The 19924-nt window shown below is 34.5% G+C and overlaps 1 protein-coding gene across 1 annotated transcript in view; it reads right to left on the bottom strand.

The window, feature by feature from the left end:
* The window catches only part of LOC132142312 (short transient receptor potential channel 5-like), a 106182-nt gene that overhangs the window by 5008 nt on the left and 81250 nt on the right, over positions 1–19924 (bottom strand). Inside the window, exons 4-8 of the mRNA XM_059552099.1 lie at positions 11344–11680; positions 10796–10935; positions 8130–8452; positions 3464–3659; positions 1542–1754 (exon numbers count right to left, since the gene is read on the bottom strand). Of these exons, the coding sequence (XP_059408082.1) occupies positions 1542–1754; positions 3464–3659; positions 8130–8452; positions 10796–10935; positions 11344–11680 (1209 nt within the window). The remainder of the gene's footprint in view (positions 1–1541; positions 1755–3463; positions 3660–8129; positions 8453–10795; positions 10936–11343; positions 11681–19924) is intronic.

The following is a 19924-nucleotide window of genomic DNA, read 5'->3' as shown; positions in this document are numbered from 1 at the left end:
AAACGCGGAGGGAATCGCGGAATCCAGTCATAAAAACGGAATTTACAGTTTAACGTGGAATGGCACGGAATTTGCCAAATTTTTAATGAATTAATCAAAAATAGGTCATTGCACTTACATCAAATCATGATATGGACTAATATCTGTAAATATTAAGCCAGAACAGTCTATTTATGAATCCTGCATGTTCTGCGTGTCTCTGTTAATGAATGGAGCAGAAGCGCGACTTCCTTTAACACACACACTGAAGAGCGCGTGACGCTCCGGTGATTTCAGTGTCTGCTGTCTCACTAAATAAGGACGTGAACACATGAGGAACATCTCCAGAACTGCTCTGACGGTCACTTCATGAGCATCTGACCGTTTGATTTCAGTAAAACTAGCATCACATCACATACACAGAACTGTAAAGGTACATCAACCCGTCAAAATAAAAGTCCGGTTAAAGACTATTGTTCAACAGAATGTACATAGCCTACTACTAAAAAAAAATCAAATCAAAAAATCAAAAAACGGTTTAATCACACAACATTTCATCAATGTTCATTTTTTTATAGTAAATCCCCTTTGTTTATCAAAAAGTTAAGTAAATTTTCAATAATTAAAAAATAAATTAATGTTTTATGTGTTTAATGTGCATCTCAGAAAATGCTTTATTTAAAACCCCAACTGAATGGCACTTAAATGCACTTAATTCATCTGTCAACTTTATTGTCATTTTTCACAGTACAAGTATACAAAGAGAAACAATGGGTAATAATTAAATGTTTATTTTTGATGTATGCATTGCATTCTATGCATTTAAAAAATAAAAATATATTTTTTCTAAAAAAGGAAACTTAGTTGTTAATTTTAAGAGACCCAGGAGTCTTATTTTCTCTTACATAATTAATATCGCACTTTAATTAAGCAAAAACACATTTTATCCGATTACTCGATTAATCGATGTAATCTTTGGTAGAATACTCGATTACTAAAATATTTGATAGCTACAGTCCTAGTTTTTGGTGTTGTAGATATACAGTACCACATTGATTTAATTGTTTCTGGAGATCAAGGTCGGTAGAATATTTTATCTCAGACATGACTAAATTGTAAATTCTAGATTATAAATTTAATGTACAAAAATTGTGTAAACACTTTCTGACAGACATCTGTTGATTTAAAAGTTATACTTATGCTATGCGTCATGATTTTTAAGCAGCTTTTGTTAAACTCAAAGGTTTTTACATGTATTTTTCTCACCCAGTGTTACTTGAAAATAATGCATGATGATACCAGTCTAAACAAAATTACTGCATCCCACTATGAGTCAAAAACCAACAGTTCAAAAGCAATAAAAATGTAAATGGTCTGTTTTAGCATTCAGTGTGCTGATATATGTGTGCTGCTGTGCTGTTAGTCATTGTAATTGGTAATCAGTTACACAATGAACCAGCTGCATTGTGCATAAAGTGTGTAATTTAAACCAGAACCACTTGATCAGATTCAGATGAAATCACAGTGCGAATGTTTGAATGGATTCAGGTTGTTTTCTTTACCGTAAACTCCTTCAGATTCTCATGTTTATGGGGGCCTTCTTCAGGCGGAGCAGCCTCCGACCCGCAGAGCCGCCCGTGTACCCATCGACACAGGTACCAGAATGACTTAGGACTTGGGATGACGTTGAATGGTGGGGGGAGTGTCCCGCCCTCATCGAAATAACTCATCCACAGCTTGGTTCGAGCAAACTTCCACTCAATGTCAGCATGGTCCTATAAGGCACAGTGACAAATAAATTATTAATAATATGAAATGAATGATAAAGTGAGAAAAATCTATTAAATGTGAGATAGTCAACCTATGTATCCAAAATGTATAAAAAAAATTACACAGTGTATTTTAAAAACCTATGCATGGGGATTTGTTACGATCAACAACAACAACAACATATATATATGAATATATATATATATATATTCTTTTTTTTGAATAAACTAACATTTTTATTCAGCAAGGATGCAATAAACTGATATGAACGTAAGTTACAGTAAAGACATGTACGATTCATCAAAGAAGACAATTTAGTAATTTTGCTTTGCCATCGCAGGAAAAAAAAATTATTTCACAATATTATTACAGTTTTTCTTATTACAGACTACAGTCGCTTTGGTACATTTCTCAGATCAGTATTGAAATTCTCAAAACTACCTGTTCAATTCTCACATCATTGTGTCACTTGTGCACATAAAAAAAGCAGTTTCTCATTTCTTTGAACAAGTTGCAAATGCTTTGATACATCCATGCAAATGATTATGTACAATTCTCTGTTGTTTCCTACATTATCAGTTGCTAATGTCATGTTGCTCAAAATTTATTATATAGTTTTCTGTGCAATAGTCTTACCCCCCAAAACATCGGGTCTTTAGTTCATCGTATAAGTCATTAAATGAAAAATCATAAACTGCCAAGCACACTTTTTTTTTTACACATTATTATTAGAGTTTTTGTCAATTTGGCATGAATTGTGCAAGTGAATATTTACTAATGAGGAGAATGTAGATGATAAACCAATGATAAACCATTTCTCTGAAATAGCTCAAAGGTTCATCTCATGAATCTTCAGTTGGAAAGCTTATACTGTATAGACAGAGGACAACACAAGAGTTACACATTCTGAAAATTGACTTATTTTCATCTTTGTGCCCATATTTCTTTTTCCTTTTCTATATCACAATGACATTGTAAAGGTTTTTTTTTTTTGGGACAGACCACTAGTAAAAGTGTAACTGGGAATTCTATCCAGTCTCTTTCAATCAATATTCCACATACAGTAATGTGTGTACTTTTGAAATGGATATATGGCATACATAAGCATATTGCATACTGTTCAATACAGTAACTGTCATCCAAAATGTTGCCATAGTTTACATCATAACATTCCTATAGAGTACACTGTTATATTGACAACATGACTAAGCGATTTGACTGTCTTATCCATAAACTATGACACAAGGACTTGTCATTCTGATGGCACTGATATGTTCATTGACACAGATATTTATTTTTGAGAGATGAACTAAGGATTTTGAGCAAGAGACTGGCTTTTGCAGGTAATCCATGGTGTTTTGCTATTTGAGTTGTTTTGAGAAATGCATATACTGTTTTGCAAATTGTGAGTTTGATTCGATAAATGTACCAAAGCGACTGAAAAAAACTGTAATGAAGCCTTGATAACCATGAGATGTCTTTCTAGAACATTAAAAAAATCTTACCAAACCCAACTTTTGACTGAAAAAAAATAATTGTGAAAAAGACTAGAATTTCTCTTCATCAGGAAGTGATATACTGTAACATGGAGCATAAAAAAGACACCATTAAGTTACTATGGGAACCTGCTTGCAATTTGTTGGCCAGTCATCTGCATATTTGTGTGTAATACAGAATATTTCTGACTTTTTGAATTATTGTTGTCAGTACTCACAGCAATGAGCTGGTAGGAGTTGTTCATCATAGCTATGAGCATGTTAAGGAGAACCACCAGTGAGATGACATTGTAGGTGCCAAACATGGTGGCTCCAACAAACTCAGTGAACTCATGCCGAGCTTTCACATTTGTTACATACAGATTCAGCAGGCCAAATATCGACCAGAACAGAGACTGAAGTGTTTCAAATAACCTGGAAGACAGATAGATGGAGAATCATAAGGCAAGAAACAGAAACAGAAAGAGAGAGAAAAATCAGAATTTTGCGCAACAGCATCACAGACGCATTTAGACTGGGTCAGAGAAGATCACAAAGCTTCAGGGCTAAACGCTTCATTAGTAAATAATGAGAAATGGATCAAGTTGTGCGTAAATGAAATACTGTGAGAGATTACGAAAAAGCAAATAAGGTGAATAAGGAGTAAATAATGAGAAATAAGGAGATGAGGGCCATTGTAACCAACAAACTCACTGAACTAAAATAAAAATATTGTATTATTATATTAAAAAGAAAATAACACACACTCTAAACATATACGGTATATAAACAGCACTGATCCAGACTTTCTGTATATGTATATATTTGTGTGTGTATGTGTATATACTATATATATATATATATATATATATATATATATATATATATATATATACACACACACACACACACGGATGGACAAACAGACAGACGAAAGACAGACAGACGAAAGACAGACAGACAGACAAATAGATAGATAGATAGATAGATAGATAGATAGATAGATAGATAGATAGATAGATAGATAGATAGATAGATAGATAGATAGATAGATAGATAGATAGATAGATAGATAGATAGATAGATAGATTGATATTGGGAGTCTGAAATGTACTTTAAATTTAATGAATTGCACAAATTGATGGTTTACACACACACACACAAACATGCACTAACAATATGACACGGCCGTCTAAATAACCCTGCTAGAAGCTACAGTATTGGAATGTACAGCATCAAAAGTTTCAAAGATTCAAAGTTTGTGTGTCTACAAGCTCTCTCAGGGTGAAAGGAATTGTGATTTTTTTTTGTCACATTAAATATTCAACATTGACTTTCATCAAAGTCATGGCAGAGATAAATACAAAGTGGTTTCCTGAACACTGGAAAAAAGGAGTTGAACTGAAAAAAGCAGAACTGAAAGAATGTAGCACCGTGGATCACTTATGGAAGCAGGTATTAGACTGCCTTTGATAGAGTTTGATTTGAGAAACAGTGGCACAGGCGTACAAAAGAAACACATAGCAAGACTGTTGAGCAACACTCAGCAAGACTATTGAAAGAACACTGACAATGAAAAGTGCTGTGTCCAGGAATCCAGTATGACAGATTTAAGAAAAGTATTTTATTTTGAATTTGTCTCACTGCCTCTAATTCTCAACACCACATACAGTGGCAGCCCTTGCTCACTTTGTGGCCTAGGCTCAATAAAACATGGCCAAATACACCCCCAACAACATCTACTGTGCATGTGCGTTTGGGTATATGTGTGTTGGATATATATATATATATATATATATATATATATATATATATATATATATATATATATATATATATATATATATATATATATATATAGTATTACACACAAACACATAAAATAAAGCACATACTACAAACAAAGATAATATTGATTTGTAATTGTATATATATATACAGTCAAATCACACATTTTTATATAATAACACCAGATATAATTTTGTATATTTTTTTAACTAGTGGGTGCAGGACACTATAGTTCATTTATGCAACTGAGGATAGCAAAATAAAGTAAATTTACATATTATACCCTAAATTTCTTCATACAGTGGACTACCAGTAAAATTGATAAAACAATTTGGACCAAAAATTATTTAGACACTTTGACCTGCTTTTGCTTTGCTTTGTGTTATCTGACATTATCAAGAATGTGTAACACAAATCATATTTGTCATATTTTATTACAATTTTCTAAACTATAGTGAATAAATAAATAAATAAATAAATAAATAAATAAATAAATAAATACTGATTTGTGAAAAAAACAGTGGGGTGCTTTTGAAAATTTTTGTGAAATGTTTTTAATACGACAAAAACTGTATTTAGTGTGATCTCAGCTTAATAAAAACTATGTAGGCCTACGTTAGGCCTATTAATTGTAATGATTTAATGTCCACGGTTATTCAAAAAACAAATTATGTAGAGAAAGTGAGCAAAGAACACAACAGAGATTTCTGAAAGTCCGAATATCAGTTAAACCATTGCGTTGCAAAATGATTCACTGTTTCAAAGAGCTCCAATCGGATCGCATATCACAAATCATTTGATTCAGATCGGGACATCAGAGCGGGTTTGCAGGATGTATTTATCCCCACTGGGGATAAATGTTATTCAGCAGAGGCAGGGATGGATAGACCAGAGGGGGGCAAATTGCACCCTGTATACATACATAAAAGTTCTGTTCTGAAACTCTAGATGGCATAGGTCAATAGTTTCTTACAAAATCTGAGCACATCAGCAGCCAATAAGCTTGGTGCTAAACATTCAAATACAGTACTCAGCTAGTGCTTGCTGTATCAGCTGCAGTGTGCTTCAGAAACCCTCCAACTTCCCCAGCTCCACCTGTATAAATCTCCTATAGGTTAGTTTCATTAATATTATATATTTCAGTAGTAAGTAATTGAAAGAAAATGCTCTACAAACAGATATGCTTGATTGCTTCATTTGATTTTGATATGCTTGTGATTAACACTTGATGCTTGATTTCTTAAAATCCATCTAGCTAAAAATGTGACATGAGGTAAGTGACTCCAGTTTGAATGGGCATGACATTTCTGTGGAGGGCATCGATATATCTGTGCACAAACTGTGAATAGTGGTGGCCATTTTGAACACATGGGCAGGATTTAGAAGGTTGCATCCATGTTATATTTTTGGTGCATTCAATGTCACAGAAATAATAAATGGATAAAAAATAAAGCGTGGCCAGCACCTTAACCACAGGACTGCCATGACAGACATGCCATGGCGAAGCCCTAATGGAGGCACACAGGTTTGCCTCAAGCACCTCACTGACTTGTCAGAGATAGTGACATAACAACTGGTAGTCCACTAGAGCCAGCAGCCCTCCACATTCAGTGCTCTTTCAGTCGGCATTTGAAGCTTTTGAAATAAAAGGCCAAAATAATACAGAGAAGACATGAATATGTTCTGAGTGTACTGGTGTTTGTAAGATCAGGCCTCAGAAACCTATTTTGCTCCATGCCCTTAAAAAAAAAAAGCTTTTTTTAAGCAGAATTTTTCCAGTAAAATGCATGAAGCAAGATACATTTATTTGAGAAGTAAAAAAATATATATTTAAATTAAATTTAAATTAAATATACAATTATTTGTAAAATATAGTTGTTTGAGAATACATTTTGAATCAAGTTTATATTCCTTAAACCACTCTCTCTCTCTCTCTCTCTCTCTCTCTCTCTCTCTCTCTCTCTCTCTCTCTCTCTCTCTCTCTCTCTCTCTCTCTCGCTCTCTCTCTTTACCCCTAAAGGTTGAATATCAGTACCTTAAAAATTAATTTTAGTACCTAAAGTGTAAATATTAGTATCTAAAAATGATATATATTTTCCAAATACAGGCTTTTTTAAAATAATGATAATAATTAGAAGAAGAAAAGAAAGAAAAAAGAAGCTAATATAATTTTTTTGTGTGTCTTTTTGAAAGGCCCAAACCACACAAATGTCAAAGACTTTAATCTGTGAAGGAGAGTCTCAGTAAAAAACACCACAGAAAGCCTGAAGGAGCTCGTACTGCTTCTGATGTGATGTGGCTTAAGGGATTTGATATCTAGGTGTGGTGATGCCACATACAGCTCATATGCAGCTACAGAAAAAAACAGAATTGTGACGGAAATGCAAGAAAATCCCCAGATGTTTCAACAACATCAGGTTTTTTTTTTATGTTTCAGGTGTTTATATATATGTTTATATTTCACACAGAAGCTGCAGTTGTGCAGTCTGAGACACAGCACAGATTTATTTTCTTCTTTCTCAACGTTTGCTCTCATAAATATTCATGAGGTGATTCTTGAACCTGCATTATTGTGCAGTGTTGGATGATTGTGTGGTTATTGATGTGTCACTGATCGACAAATCACTGGAAAAGCAAAAGGTCTTGATGAATATTCAGAAGCAGCATCAGTGCTGCCCTATCAGGCATTGACTGAGGCTGACCTGGAGCTGCAGTGCAAGAAAGGATGAATGCACGTTGTAAACAAACAGCGTTGAGGAAGCTTCCTTTAAACTACTAACAATCTAAAATTGTTCAAAAACAGTAAATTTTTACTTCTGATGGTTTTATTTAGTATATATGCTTCAAAATTCATAAAAGTTGTATTCATTTGTGAAGATTACAATGATTTGTAATAATCATACACTTTAGTTGGTCACAGCTCTTTTTTTCTGCAGTTATCCAAAAATCAATGGAAAAATCGTTTTGGGAAGCAGAAACCATGGGGTGATGCCAACTTTAGGGTTGGCCTACACAAACACATCATCAATGCAACACTCTATATTTAAACTATTTAAAGATGCCTCCAATGGCTTTCTAAATATATAACATAATATGATAGATAAGTAATAAACTTACGTAGAGAAGGCATTGTTCTGTTTCTCGCAGCGGATCCCCTTGCAGTGGTTGGGTTCATCTGCCGCCTCGGTCTCATAGTAAAAGTAAAGCTGGTTGAGTCCATTGGCGAAGGCCAGCAGAACTAGACAGTAGATAAAGAGGAACTTGAGGATATCCAGCAGCATGCGGCCAAGAGAAATCTGCAGCGGGCCAAGGTGAGAGTTGGCCGTGAAGAGGGAGATGAGCCGAAGTGAGCTGAAGATGTTAGCAATGGCAAATAAAGCCTCAGCAATCAGCGTTGGATGCCACATCTCCCATTCCTCTCGTGGACGAGAACTGTTATACTGGAGAGGAAATAAAAACATTCAGAAATATTATACATTTTTTAACATTTAGTTTCATTGTTAGAACTCTATGTTGTTCCAATTTAGTGCATTCAAGTAAGTGCAAAACTCTGCGACTTAAAGGTGCAGTGTGTAAATTTTAGCTACACAGGTAAAGATGTCATCGGTAAAGACAACAGAGAGCAATGAGATTTCTTTACAAAGGTAAATCAAGGAATTATATTTACTTAAATATTCAATAAATCGATGGTAATGCGAATGTTAGTGTACTTGTTCATCATTGTGTCAGTGTTTTATTCACAAGAACAACAAAGTGACAAAACGCACTCCGAAGAGCAGTTTGTTCATTTAGGTCTACTGTAGAAACATGGTGGTGACTTCCATGTAAGGGGACCCGTGGTGTATGTTGATAGAAATTGCTCAATCTAAGGTAATAAAAACATAAAAGTTCATTAAGTAAGGTCTTTATACACCTCTGAAAGACCTCTGAAGATTGTAAATATTACACATTGCACCTTTAAGTTTAAAATGTACTTTACATACAAACAATTGCTTCTAGTTATGCAATGTATAGTGCAAACAATTAATAGTAGTGCAAGACTCTTATGCTTACCAAGGATGCATTTATTTATTCAAAAATAGTAAAATATAGTAAAGAAAAGAAAATAAAAAAATATTTTGAAATATTATTGCAATTTAAAATAATTTTTTTTTTTTTAAATATATTTTATTCTGTGGTGGCAAAACGGAATGTTCAGCATCATTACTCCAGTCTTCAATTTTACATGATCCTTCAGAAATCATTCTAATATACTGATTTGCTGCTCAAGAAACAATTCTTATGATTATCAGCGTTGAAAATGGTAACCTATTTTATAAATTTGTAATCATTAGTGTATGTACAATTGGACCATACATACAGAGAGTTGGCTAAGTGTTTGCACATTTGTGAAGAGTCCATTTTTAGCCTTATTCATGTACTTTAACACCTACAGTTCAACATAACTAGGTGCTAAATGGACCGGTATAGCGCTGCATCATGCATATTTAAATTCATTGCCAAGTCACTGTCATTTGTTTCTAGCAAATAAGCCTCCTTTTTATTCAAATGTGGCTCAATTGATCAGATTCACATACGTGAATGTATTGCCTTTTTTACTTGCCTGATGCAATTAACACTATGCTATTACCACTGACAGAAGATGACAGTAATTGCATTTAAAAAGGATGCTTGTGCACATTTTCCAATGATCATGGCAGCAGTAATTCATCAAATGATGATCAAATGATGGAAAAGAGTTTGATAACTGTCATGTATGGTGATGTACTGTGTAGTTGAGCACAATTTTGCCATTTTAAAGAGTTGCTTCAAATGCCTGGATTGCAGTGGTGCATTAAAATTGCAATGCAAATTGCAATTAACACATAAAATGTGGGTGTGTTTGCACCATTACCTAATCTGCATAATTCCTAGAGTGAATCAGGTGCTATAACAATAGAGACAAAAAAAATAATGGAAAAGATGCAGAATGCGGAAGCTACAGCATGGGGAAATTCTTCCATTATTTTTTGTTCTGGATATGCCTTATTCCAGGCACAGTTTTAACAGGTTCTTAAGACATTTCCTGAGCTTTTTGCTTAAACTTCACTTGAGGGTGGAACGAGACGCCTTCTCCCCTCAGCACAATCCTCAATTCCATGTTTCAGTGGGCAGAGAAATAAGGCTGGATTTCAGCTGTGCAAGGCATGGCTTAGCTCTTCTTGCTTTAAATTCTGTTCTCTACTGGGACTAAGACCACAATATTAACTGTCTAATAAATTTACCCTCGACACTGAAAAAAATTACAAACATAAACAAATTACAAAGAAATAAAGAAAGCAACACTGAAAAAAAGTGTAAAAAGTATAAAAAACTGAAATACTATTTTCTTGTAAAATATACTCTTACTATTAGCAATTTAAAAACGTTTTTTATTATTAATTTAATTTTTTTATTTTAATTTTTTTTTACAGTGAACTCCCACATTTTGAAATCATATTATAAATTACTAATACACGTTGACACAAACATTCACACAAACATTTATGGCTTGTAAATGTAATTCTTGAGAGCATGTCAAAACACAAAACAGAACATAAATTATACGTCTTGGACCATTTATCATCACACACACACATGCTGTAAGGGACTCGTGTGGGCTGAACCCCTTTCATGTAGGGTGACTAACACAGCTGCAGATGGTCATGTAGTCTGGATTGTGTCTGCGTGCATGTGCTCGCGTGCATTTTAGTGTGAGTGTGGATGACTGAATCGACAGTGAAACATTTACAGGAGGAGCTCACCTTGACATACGCCACAATCTTTAGAGATATTGTGGCCAAATACAGAGAATTCATGGCAAAGTCCATCAGGTTCCACCAGTCATGGACGTACACAGTAAAACCTCCATCCCACATCTCCTTAATCTCAGCCCATATAAAGCCTACGAGCAAAACATAATTTTTTTTTTGTAATTAACTTGGGATGTACTATATAGTGATTACTGGAAAATATAAATTTTTGAATGAATTCTATTAATCAGTTTGAGTCAGTGTAGGTCAATGTGAAATTTATCTTAAATGTCTAAATAAAACACTTCAATAAATATCACTCCAAAACCAGAAATAATCCATAAAGTTGAGATAATTGTATGTTCAATGGTTCAGGCTTAACTAATTGCAGAACTTTATAATTTAGGGTTAAGGTTAACGGATAAGTAAAAATCCCTGAGCAGAATATTTGAGGAATATTATTACAGTGTTGACTTGCTCACCCTATATGCAATATCATAATTACATCATTACTATGTAACAAAATGTAAGCTATCCACATCACACACTGTCATACTCACCTAGCACCCAAGGTAGTATCATCCACTCCACCACAGTGGGTGGAGGGCCCTGCATGTGTAGGTTGGTGCGTGCTATGTGCTGTGAAGCCAGGAGGAGGAGGAAGAGGAAGGTGAGGTAGGAGGCTGTGTGGCAAATAAATTTGATGAAGGGTTTTTTGACAAAGAGCCCCAGCGTGCTTTTTGGAGCCAGCAGGTAGACCACCGAGAAGACAGGGAAGAGCAGGCCGATAATAAAGCACATGACCAGCTTAACTGCCCAGTGACGGCGCCGCCAGCCAGGAAAACCGTCATACCATTGTGTGGCCAAGAGTTGCTGACAGTTTGGCTGAGCCACAAACTGGAGAGAGGAAAAAAAGAGAGAGATTTGTAAATGGATTTGAAAAGATTTGTAAATGCTCATGCATAATGGCAACCATACGCAGAAGGACCAATTAACTGGGAGAAAAAGGTACATTATTCATTCATGCATTTATCCTGCAGATGGGTAAAACTACATATTTTCATAATACATTCGTTGGTGGGTGGTATGAATGGCTAGTTGACTACTGATCTTAAGCAAAACATGTCTAAATCAGATGTTTTTCTAAACATTTTCTAAACACAGATGCCCAAAAGAAGTACCTAAAAAAAAAAAACCTGCTGTCTAGATTTATAAAAATGATCCATCTTGTACATACATTTATTGTATAAACATATCACACTTTAGAGTACAGGAAAATACTATGATAAATTTCTCTACATTTGTTGTTTATTGATCCATGTGTGTTAACACATTTAGCTCTGAAATGTCTCTTATGGTTTGCAGCTGAGTACAAATGTGGTGACAGGAATACAAGCAGTACTGATAAATGCAAATAGCACTATTATTGTTATATTCCTAAAGGAAAGCTTCACTCATCTTGTTTATGCCATTCCACACCCTTTTGAATTTCTTTCCTCCATGGAACACAAAAGGAGAAATTTCCCTTAATAAAATGGTCAAATGCAGTGACAATGAAAGAGAACCGAAGCCGTCAAGCTTCAAAAAGTCTACAAAAACTATCATCAAATTGGTATATATTAGTATTTTCTAGTCCTTTTAAGCTTTGTGCAAGGAACAGACCTAAATGTAAGCCGTTAATCACTGAAAACGTGACTTTTGTGGATTTTTTGTCATTTAGAAGACATAAAATTCATGAAAAATAATAATATAAATAAATAAATAAATACAAACACAGATCCACAGAAGAAAATCAGTCAAATAGGTTTACAACAACACAACGTCAAGTAAATAAAATACATTTTAAGGTGAACTATTTCATTAATGATGTGAAAAGTATTTCTATTATCAACCATTCTCAAAGAAGGAAGAGGGGGATAAACAGAGAAAAGCTTCTTCAGAGTGTAAACAAAGCTAATTACCAGTTTAGTGCACCGCTGTAGGAGACTTGCTTGTAAGAGAGTGCCCTCAGAAACATCTGCTTTGAAATGAAGCGAGCCAAGTAAAGCCTCATATTTCATATCACATTTGTGATAAGTTATCTAGTGGCTGTAATGGAAAATGGTGCGTGGGATGACAACACTGCATGATAGATGACTAACGAATCTTTCTCAGATGTAAAAGTTTCCATTGTCGAGAGTTTCTGAAGCAAGCCTGAGAAAGCAACGGCTTCTGAACCAACAGTGCCCATCTGAATATCCACAGTTAATCACTGGTTTCCCACAATCCCTCACTCAGCCTTATTGCATATATCACAAAAAGGTCCCATAGGAAAAGACAATCAACCTCCACTTAATGAAGTAAGCTAATAGAAGCACCTGAACCCCAGGGAAGGGGCATGGAAAAGGGGAAAAAGGACACAAGAGTGAGCTTTGAGCAAGGAGATAGGACAGTAATTTCCTTCAGGTTTTATTTTATAATGAACAGTTTGTGAGGCTGGGTCATTTCCCTATGCTTGACTTGTTGGTATTTCTTCCATGGTGTGAGGGTAACGCTACAGAAATAAGCTAAATCCCTTCTTCATCCATCAATATGAACACTAACCTTCAGGCGGCCCTTTAGCTAATAACACCATTCCTCAACCTGCCCACGAAATGAGACTGATAACACCCCAGCCAGCATGCACCACAACGGACTGCAGTAATGGCTTACAAAACATGGCAACGTCGCAAGTAAATAAATGGCGTCTTGTATTCTGGCCTGTGAGAATGGTCAGGATGACGTTCATATTTACCTCAACACAGCATTGAAGATAAATGAAACTGGATCACTGTAAAGATGGATGAATTTGCTGTAGTAGTTCGGTGGACTCTGGTATGAATGAAGTGAATAATGAACTAACTACATTCTTCAGTACCATGATGGAAGCTCAGCAACATAATAGCTTTTCCAGTATGAATCTATTTGTTTTTTCCGTTCACAGTAATCATTGTTTTAGTTTATACATTAATTAAAAATATGAGTAATATTAATAATAAAACTTTCTTTTATAGCAATTTTTACATAAACAGCTCAAATGGCTTCACAAGGTAAATTACAAACATAAAAACACAGAACACTGACAATGTGATTTTACACAATATCAAGATCAATTAAATACTGATATCAATATATGCCCCTTAATATGAATGCTTGAAGCCTGTCTAACTTTTATTGGTAGAATGTTTTATTTATTTTTTTAGCAAAGTTTCTAAAAGAAGCACCACTGAATCACTTAAGATTCACTGAATAGTGTACTAAACGACCAGAACTAGAAGATAAGAAACCTCATCTTGACAAACATTCAGTAATATATGAAAGTTCAAATTTTTGTAGTGCTTTATAAACCAATAAAATAAATAAATATATTAAAAATATACACTTTATTTAGTTCAGTTATAGTTTTTTAGAATGAATATTTTAATTAATGTATCTCATAATTAGGGGTTGAATGACATCTGATTTTTTAAAGTCGACTTTTATGTGATGAAAGTCGAGTTTAAGTCAGCTAGTCGCTGATGACGTCATTGATGAACAAATAAGTCTGGAGCTGTGACAAACCCCTTGTGCACAGCTATGGCATATGACAGCACTGCCCACATGGCTATTGCTCCTATAATAGCACATTTTTATCAGTTCTTTTGCCTTTGGGTCGTTTTATTTCTCACAGATTTCTGCTCGTTCTAAATCAGAAATAGATAAAGTAGCACAGTAAAGAGTAATTTATATGAATGCATTAGTGAGAGCAATTGTGTGTGTGAATTAATTCTACACGGCAGCATCTCTCTAGTAGTAGTGATGCTGTGGGATTTAGTTATCAACAAATACATGCATGAACTTTTCAGTTTCTAAGTTATTATAATTTTTTATTGAGAATTCACAGAACAGTGCTGACAGTACATTTCCATGCTGAATGATTCTGTGAGCACAATCTGCGCATAACGTAAAAGCCTCTGTCTGTAGCCTTTGTGTGCGTTACAGTGCAGCAACGCATTAGATGAGAATGGCGATTAACTTACCTGTACAAGAAGCTGTTTAGAATGTGTTTTCTCCCGTTCAATTTCGAGCATCCAGTAATATAATCACACATGTCTTGTGGAGCTTTCGGAGTATACATTTATTTGTCATTTTAACTGTTAGGAAACGTAGCGTAAATGTGGAAGTCCTTCAAATATTTCTTATCCTGTTGTGCCCTCTATAGGACCAGCGACTTGTCGACGTCAAGCTTAAAGAGTCATGGCAGAGCATTGAAGTCGACTAGTTGATTAGTCTGTGTAACTCCTACCCATAATCCACCTATTATAATCCACCTGCTAAAGTGGCATAATGATTCATGTTTTTGGTTAACAGATCCAAAAATCAAGTCACTAGCATGAATCAGCACTGAGTGACCTTTATGAGACAGGTCAAAAGGTGAGTTGAAGGACAGGTAATGAGATAATCTGTTGTTCTTCTGCTTTGTTTGACAGAAAGCGATACAGAACAACAGATGTCCTGTTCATGTTCTGGTTGCTAGGGAGCAATATGCTAATGAGGATTTATCTCCAGCTCTGATAATGCAAAGAGTTTAGGCTAGCTCACTCTTGAAGAGTCACTGACTCTAATGCATACAGTCAAAGAATACATTGACTTCCCCTAATGTTGTGCTCTGCATGATGTGCATCTGACCTGTATTACAGACTGCATGGGCCCTCAACACGCTTTATAATGTATGAATGCATTAGATAGCAAAATATCACAGTGGCATCTGCATACAAATTATGTTATAGCTTTCTCACAACCAACTTCATTTTTCTGACTCATTTTTGGTGACAAGGGGATCTTTAGTGGATGTATAAAGTCAGTTCTCCCAAACGTGCAATAGGGTTAAGTTCATCATATTAACTATGAACATGTTTTACTAACAACCAGAACGTTTCCAAATATTTGCCTTCATTTTGAACAATATATCTATTGTTTTGGACTCTTAAAATAAAGTTTCTTTATTGGCATTAATTGTTAGATAAAGAACTTTAACATTCATGGAACACTGTCTATTGTAACTGACACATTTATACACAGCATCTGAAAATTGTATATTTGTAAACTACATAAGCTGTACTCTTCTAAATAACATATCTGTGCATTCATTAAAACAATTAAATTCATTTTGTGTTTTTCTAATATTAATGTTATATTTCATCTCTACTGTGTAATTCCTTTGTATGTCTGCACTTTCATGTATGTTTGCACTACGTCTGTACTTTCTTCGTCTGCACAGGAAACTCCTGTCGCCAAGACAAATACCTTGTGTGTGTAAACATTCTTGGCAATAAAGCTCTTTTTGACTTCTAACTTTCCATTGCATTAAAGGTTCTCTATTGGAAAAATGTTCTTCAGATTATTAAAATGTTGTTTAGACTGGATACTTGGTTCCCAGGTTTCATGCTCACTGCAGCCATTTTACTACACAAAGGACAAGTCGCTCACCTATTATTATAGGGTTATAATTTCTTTATTATGTCCAGATTCATCGGACAAACAGCATTCAATATCAATAGTCAAAATGTTTTTTCACCTTTCAAATGTTTATAATCCTATTTATTTTCTAACTGTAACTAAGATTTACATGTATTATCTGCTTCTAGTATTGCTTTCTTGTCCTTGACCCTGCATCAATACTGACCTTGCAATGTACTTCATTGCAATTTATACTGCAGCCACTAAACATTTGACCCTTTTCTTTACTGCAATCTCAAATGATTTCAGAAAAACTGCAGAAGTGCACTGTAATCGGCTGATTTTTAATTTCTGCCAAATTAAGTTGCCATTGGTGATATAGCCTTTCCCTAAACCCCACACACAGCACCTCCTAAATCTTTTAAAATGTCTCTTTTCTAGGAAATTTTCTCTTTAAGGGTACAGTGCTTCCCATATCCCTTTGAAACCCTCTGGTGTAAAAAGGCTTTGTGCATCAAAGTTTCTCAAAATTAGATGGTGGACTAAATTGCATATCTTGCAATTGAGTGAATCAAAACTCATACTGAAGTACCCAAGACTGACAGAGAGAGGGATGATGTTTTGATGATGAAGGGATGGTGTTTTATTGCCATCCTCAGTGTGATACAATAATGGTTTATATTTAAATCTTTGAAAAACGGTCATTGAAATCTCATTATACAAACAGATACGATTTTCAGGCTCAATAGCAAATTTTATTCAAAAAAATCTTGATGTACATAAAATATGTATGATTTGTCTTATGTCATCACAGAAAGAAACAAAGAAAAACATACAGTATACCATATGTAGAATGGACTAAAGGTTATTCAGGTGCATAAGCAATCCCTTTAGATTACCAAACAAGAACTATTTAGCTGCCACTTTGACTTTATGTGAGTAATGGAACTTGCAGACCTGACAAGGCAGTGGGTACAGGCTACGGGCTACTTTAAATCACATTAGTATGAGTTATCGGCATGTCAGCGGCATCTGTTGGAATCATGGTCTAAAAAGACAGTTTCTCATTAGGTTCCTCTATAGTTATCTACAGTAAGGTTAGCTATTACTAGCTGCATTTTTCGGGATTGCATAACAGATTGTGTGCACCTCATATGATGTTTATTATCATGATGGCAGATCTTTACTTAAAAAATTCTAAAGGTGTGGTCACACTAGACTTCAAATTTTTTGAACACTGCAGAGGTCATGATATGACGTCCATGTTCAGCAGCATCTTTTTAAAAACACAAAATCAACACATAACAAACTGAAAAAAAACATACTACAAAAATAATCTACACCACTTTCCTACATCACTGCAGTTTTAATGTTCTTTAAATTCAGCTATGAGGTCACGCCGTGCCTCATCAATCTCCTTTTGGTCACATGGCTTCACATGATTTGCAGGTTAGAGTAAGCTGGAATGTGAAACCTGTTCGCATGTGCTTGCATTTCTTCTCTCCCACATTCGTATGAGTATGAATGGAAGTCAATGAAAAGTGTAGTGTGACCGCCCCATAACAGCAACATTTGAAAAAGTTACTCCCAGCCAGATTGATGGTAAAAATGTTATCCGATCAAATGCTAATTTGATGAATAACATGGGTATGATACAGTTTTTGAAGCATGACCATATTTTCCAGCAAGACCATATTTATAAAGCTTTGTTTACAAAAGAAAAACAAGTAAAAAATCAAAAAAGTGATTTATTTATTTAAAAATCATATAAATGTATGAGGTGGTGACAGGGGCCTTATACCCCACACTCTATACAATATCTAAATACTTGTAAATACTTGTTTAATGTAATCACTTCAGAAACATTGTTTGTACTATTTTCTGTTTATTTTGCGAAAATAATAATTTACATTTTGTTAATTGTACTATGTTCATTGTAAAAATACAGAAATAAAAATGAAAAAATACAAATTCTCTAAGTTTCTTAAAATGCTTAAGGAGGTACTATAATAATTTATTGTACAGCATTCACGATAAATATAAATTTTGTTATGATATTTGGTTAATATACTTTATTTATTTACTTTTTTTAAATATGATAGTTTCATTATAAATGATTATTTAAACCATATAAATATTAACCATCTGAATCAAACCATGTCATGTCAATAAAGGGAAAAGTAAGTTAGCTATTTATTATGATGTGAATAATTGTGCTTTTATCCTTGGCAACCGGGACACTTTTTAACCCAAATACCATTCTTTTACATATACTTTAGTTATTGAAAAACTGTTGACTTAACTACTAGAAAATCAAGATCAGATCATATTCATTCTCATTTGTACATACATCTATAACATTTTATAAAATCAAGTTGCAACGTTTTTCAAGAGGGTCTGGCTGCAGACTTGCACTTGCACTCTCAGACACTTGCACTTCCACTAGTGACATCACTTGCAGTCTTTATTTTTTATTTTGTTGAATTTTTTGATTACTTTTTGTTTGAATTTCCCAACATTTTATAACAGTAGCCAGGTGGCGAAGACAAGAAAAAAGAAACTAAATTACAATGTCACTTGCAATCGCTACTTTGCCTCTCTGCTACCTGCGACACTTGCAATCAACACAAATCGTGCATGTTGCCAATGGAGACAAGACGCTGTGATGGTGATTAAACGATTAAACCTAATTTAGTACTATAACGTACAGGGTCCTGCAAGAAAAAGACAAGACTGGCAAATCCGTGGCCAGAACAGCAGAGTATGAACGCTTGCGCAGTCTCTCGCTAATTGTTTTCCTCCCGCAGAAAAACATCAACACTTAACAGGGCTTAATGTATTAAGATGATATTAAAATATCAAATAAAATTTACAGTTCATTATTTTAATGAATATGTATATAGTATTTTCCTAACATACCGCAAAATGTGGCATAATGGACTAAGATGATAAAGGCCAAACTCAATATGTTTCTCTACATTATTAAAATACATAACTAATATGTACAGGCACGCAGGTGAGCCCAGAATAAACGCAACACGCAAGGTTTCGCGTTAAGCATTTTTCCATATAGAATAAACTGTCTACAACTCGTTTATATCACTGTCTTTGTCCATTAAGCTACATTATTTGTTTTATTTATAATGATTTTCTATAGGAGGAATACATTTAATGTACAATTTAACGCACTGCGTTCTGTACTCGTCTGCTTGCCTGTATGGAGTTGGAGTGTGGAGTTTAAAATCACTTAATGCATTTCATAATGCACGTTCATATTTGCTGGTCTGTATATATGTTGAGTCAACAACAAGACATATAGGCTAGGTCTACTGAATTGTCTTTATCATCTTAGTCTGTTATTAGGCCACATTAAGCGTTTTGCTGTATAGGAGGACAAAGTTTGCGCATTGTGTTCATAGCTATCTACTTGCCTTGTAGTACATTACATAATAACTATATTTTGAATTTGGTCTTTTAATTGAACTTAATGTATCTTAATACATGATGCCATATTAAGTGTTTGTTTTTTCTACAGGAGGAAAATGCTTAACGAAAGACTTTGTGCATTGCGTACAGATTTGCCGGTCTTGTCTTTTTCTTGCAGGACCCTGTACGTTATATTAGTAGGCCGACTAATTTGGTTTTAATCGTTTAATCACCACCATAGCGTCTTGTCTCCATTGG

Source organism: Carassius carassius, chromosome 6 (genome assembly GCF_963082965.1).
Source record: "Carassius carassius chromosome 6, fCarCar2.1, whole genome shotgun sequence".
Taxonomy (NCBI): Eukaryota; Metazoa; Chordata; class Actinopteri; order Cypriniformes; family Cyprinidae; genus Carassius; species Carassius carassius.
This window is presented reverse-complemented; position numbering and strand designations above follow the sequence as displayed.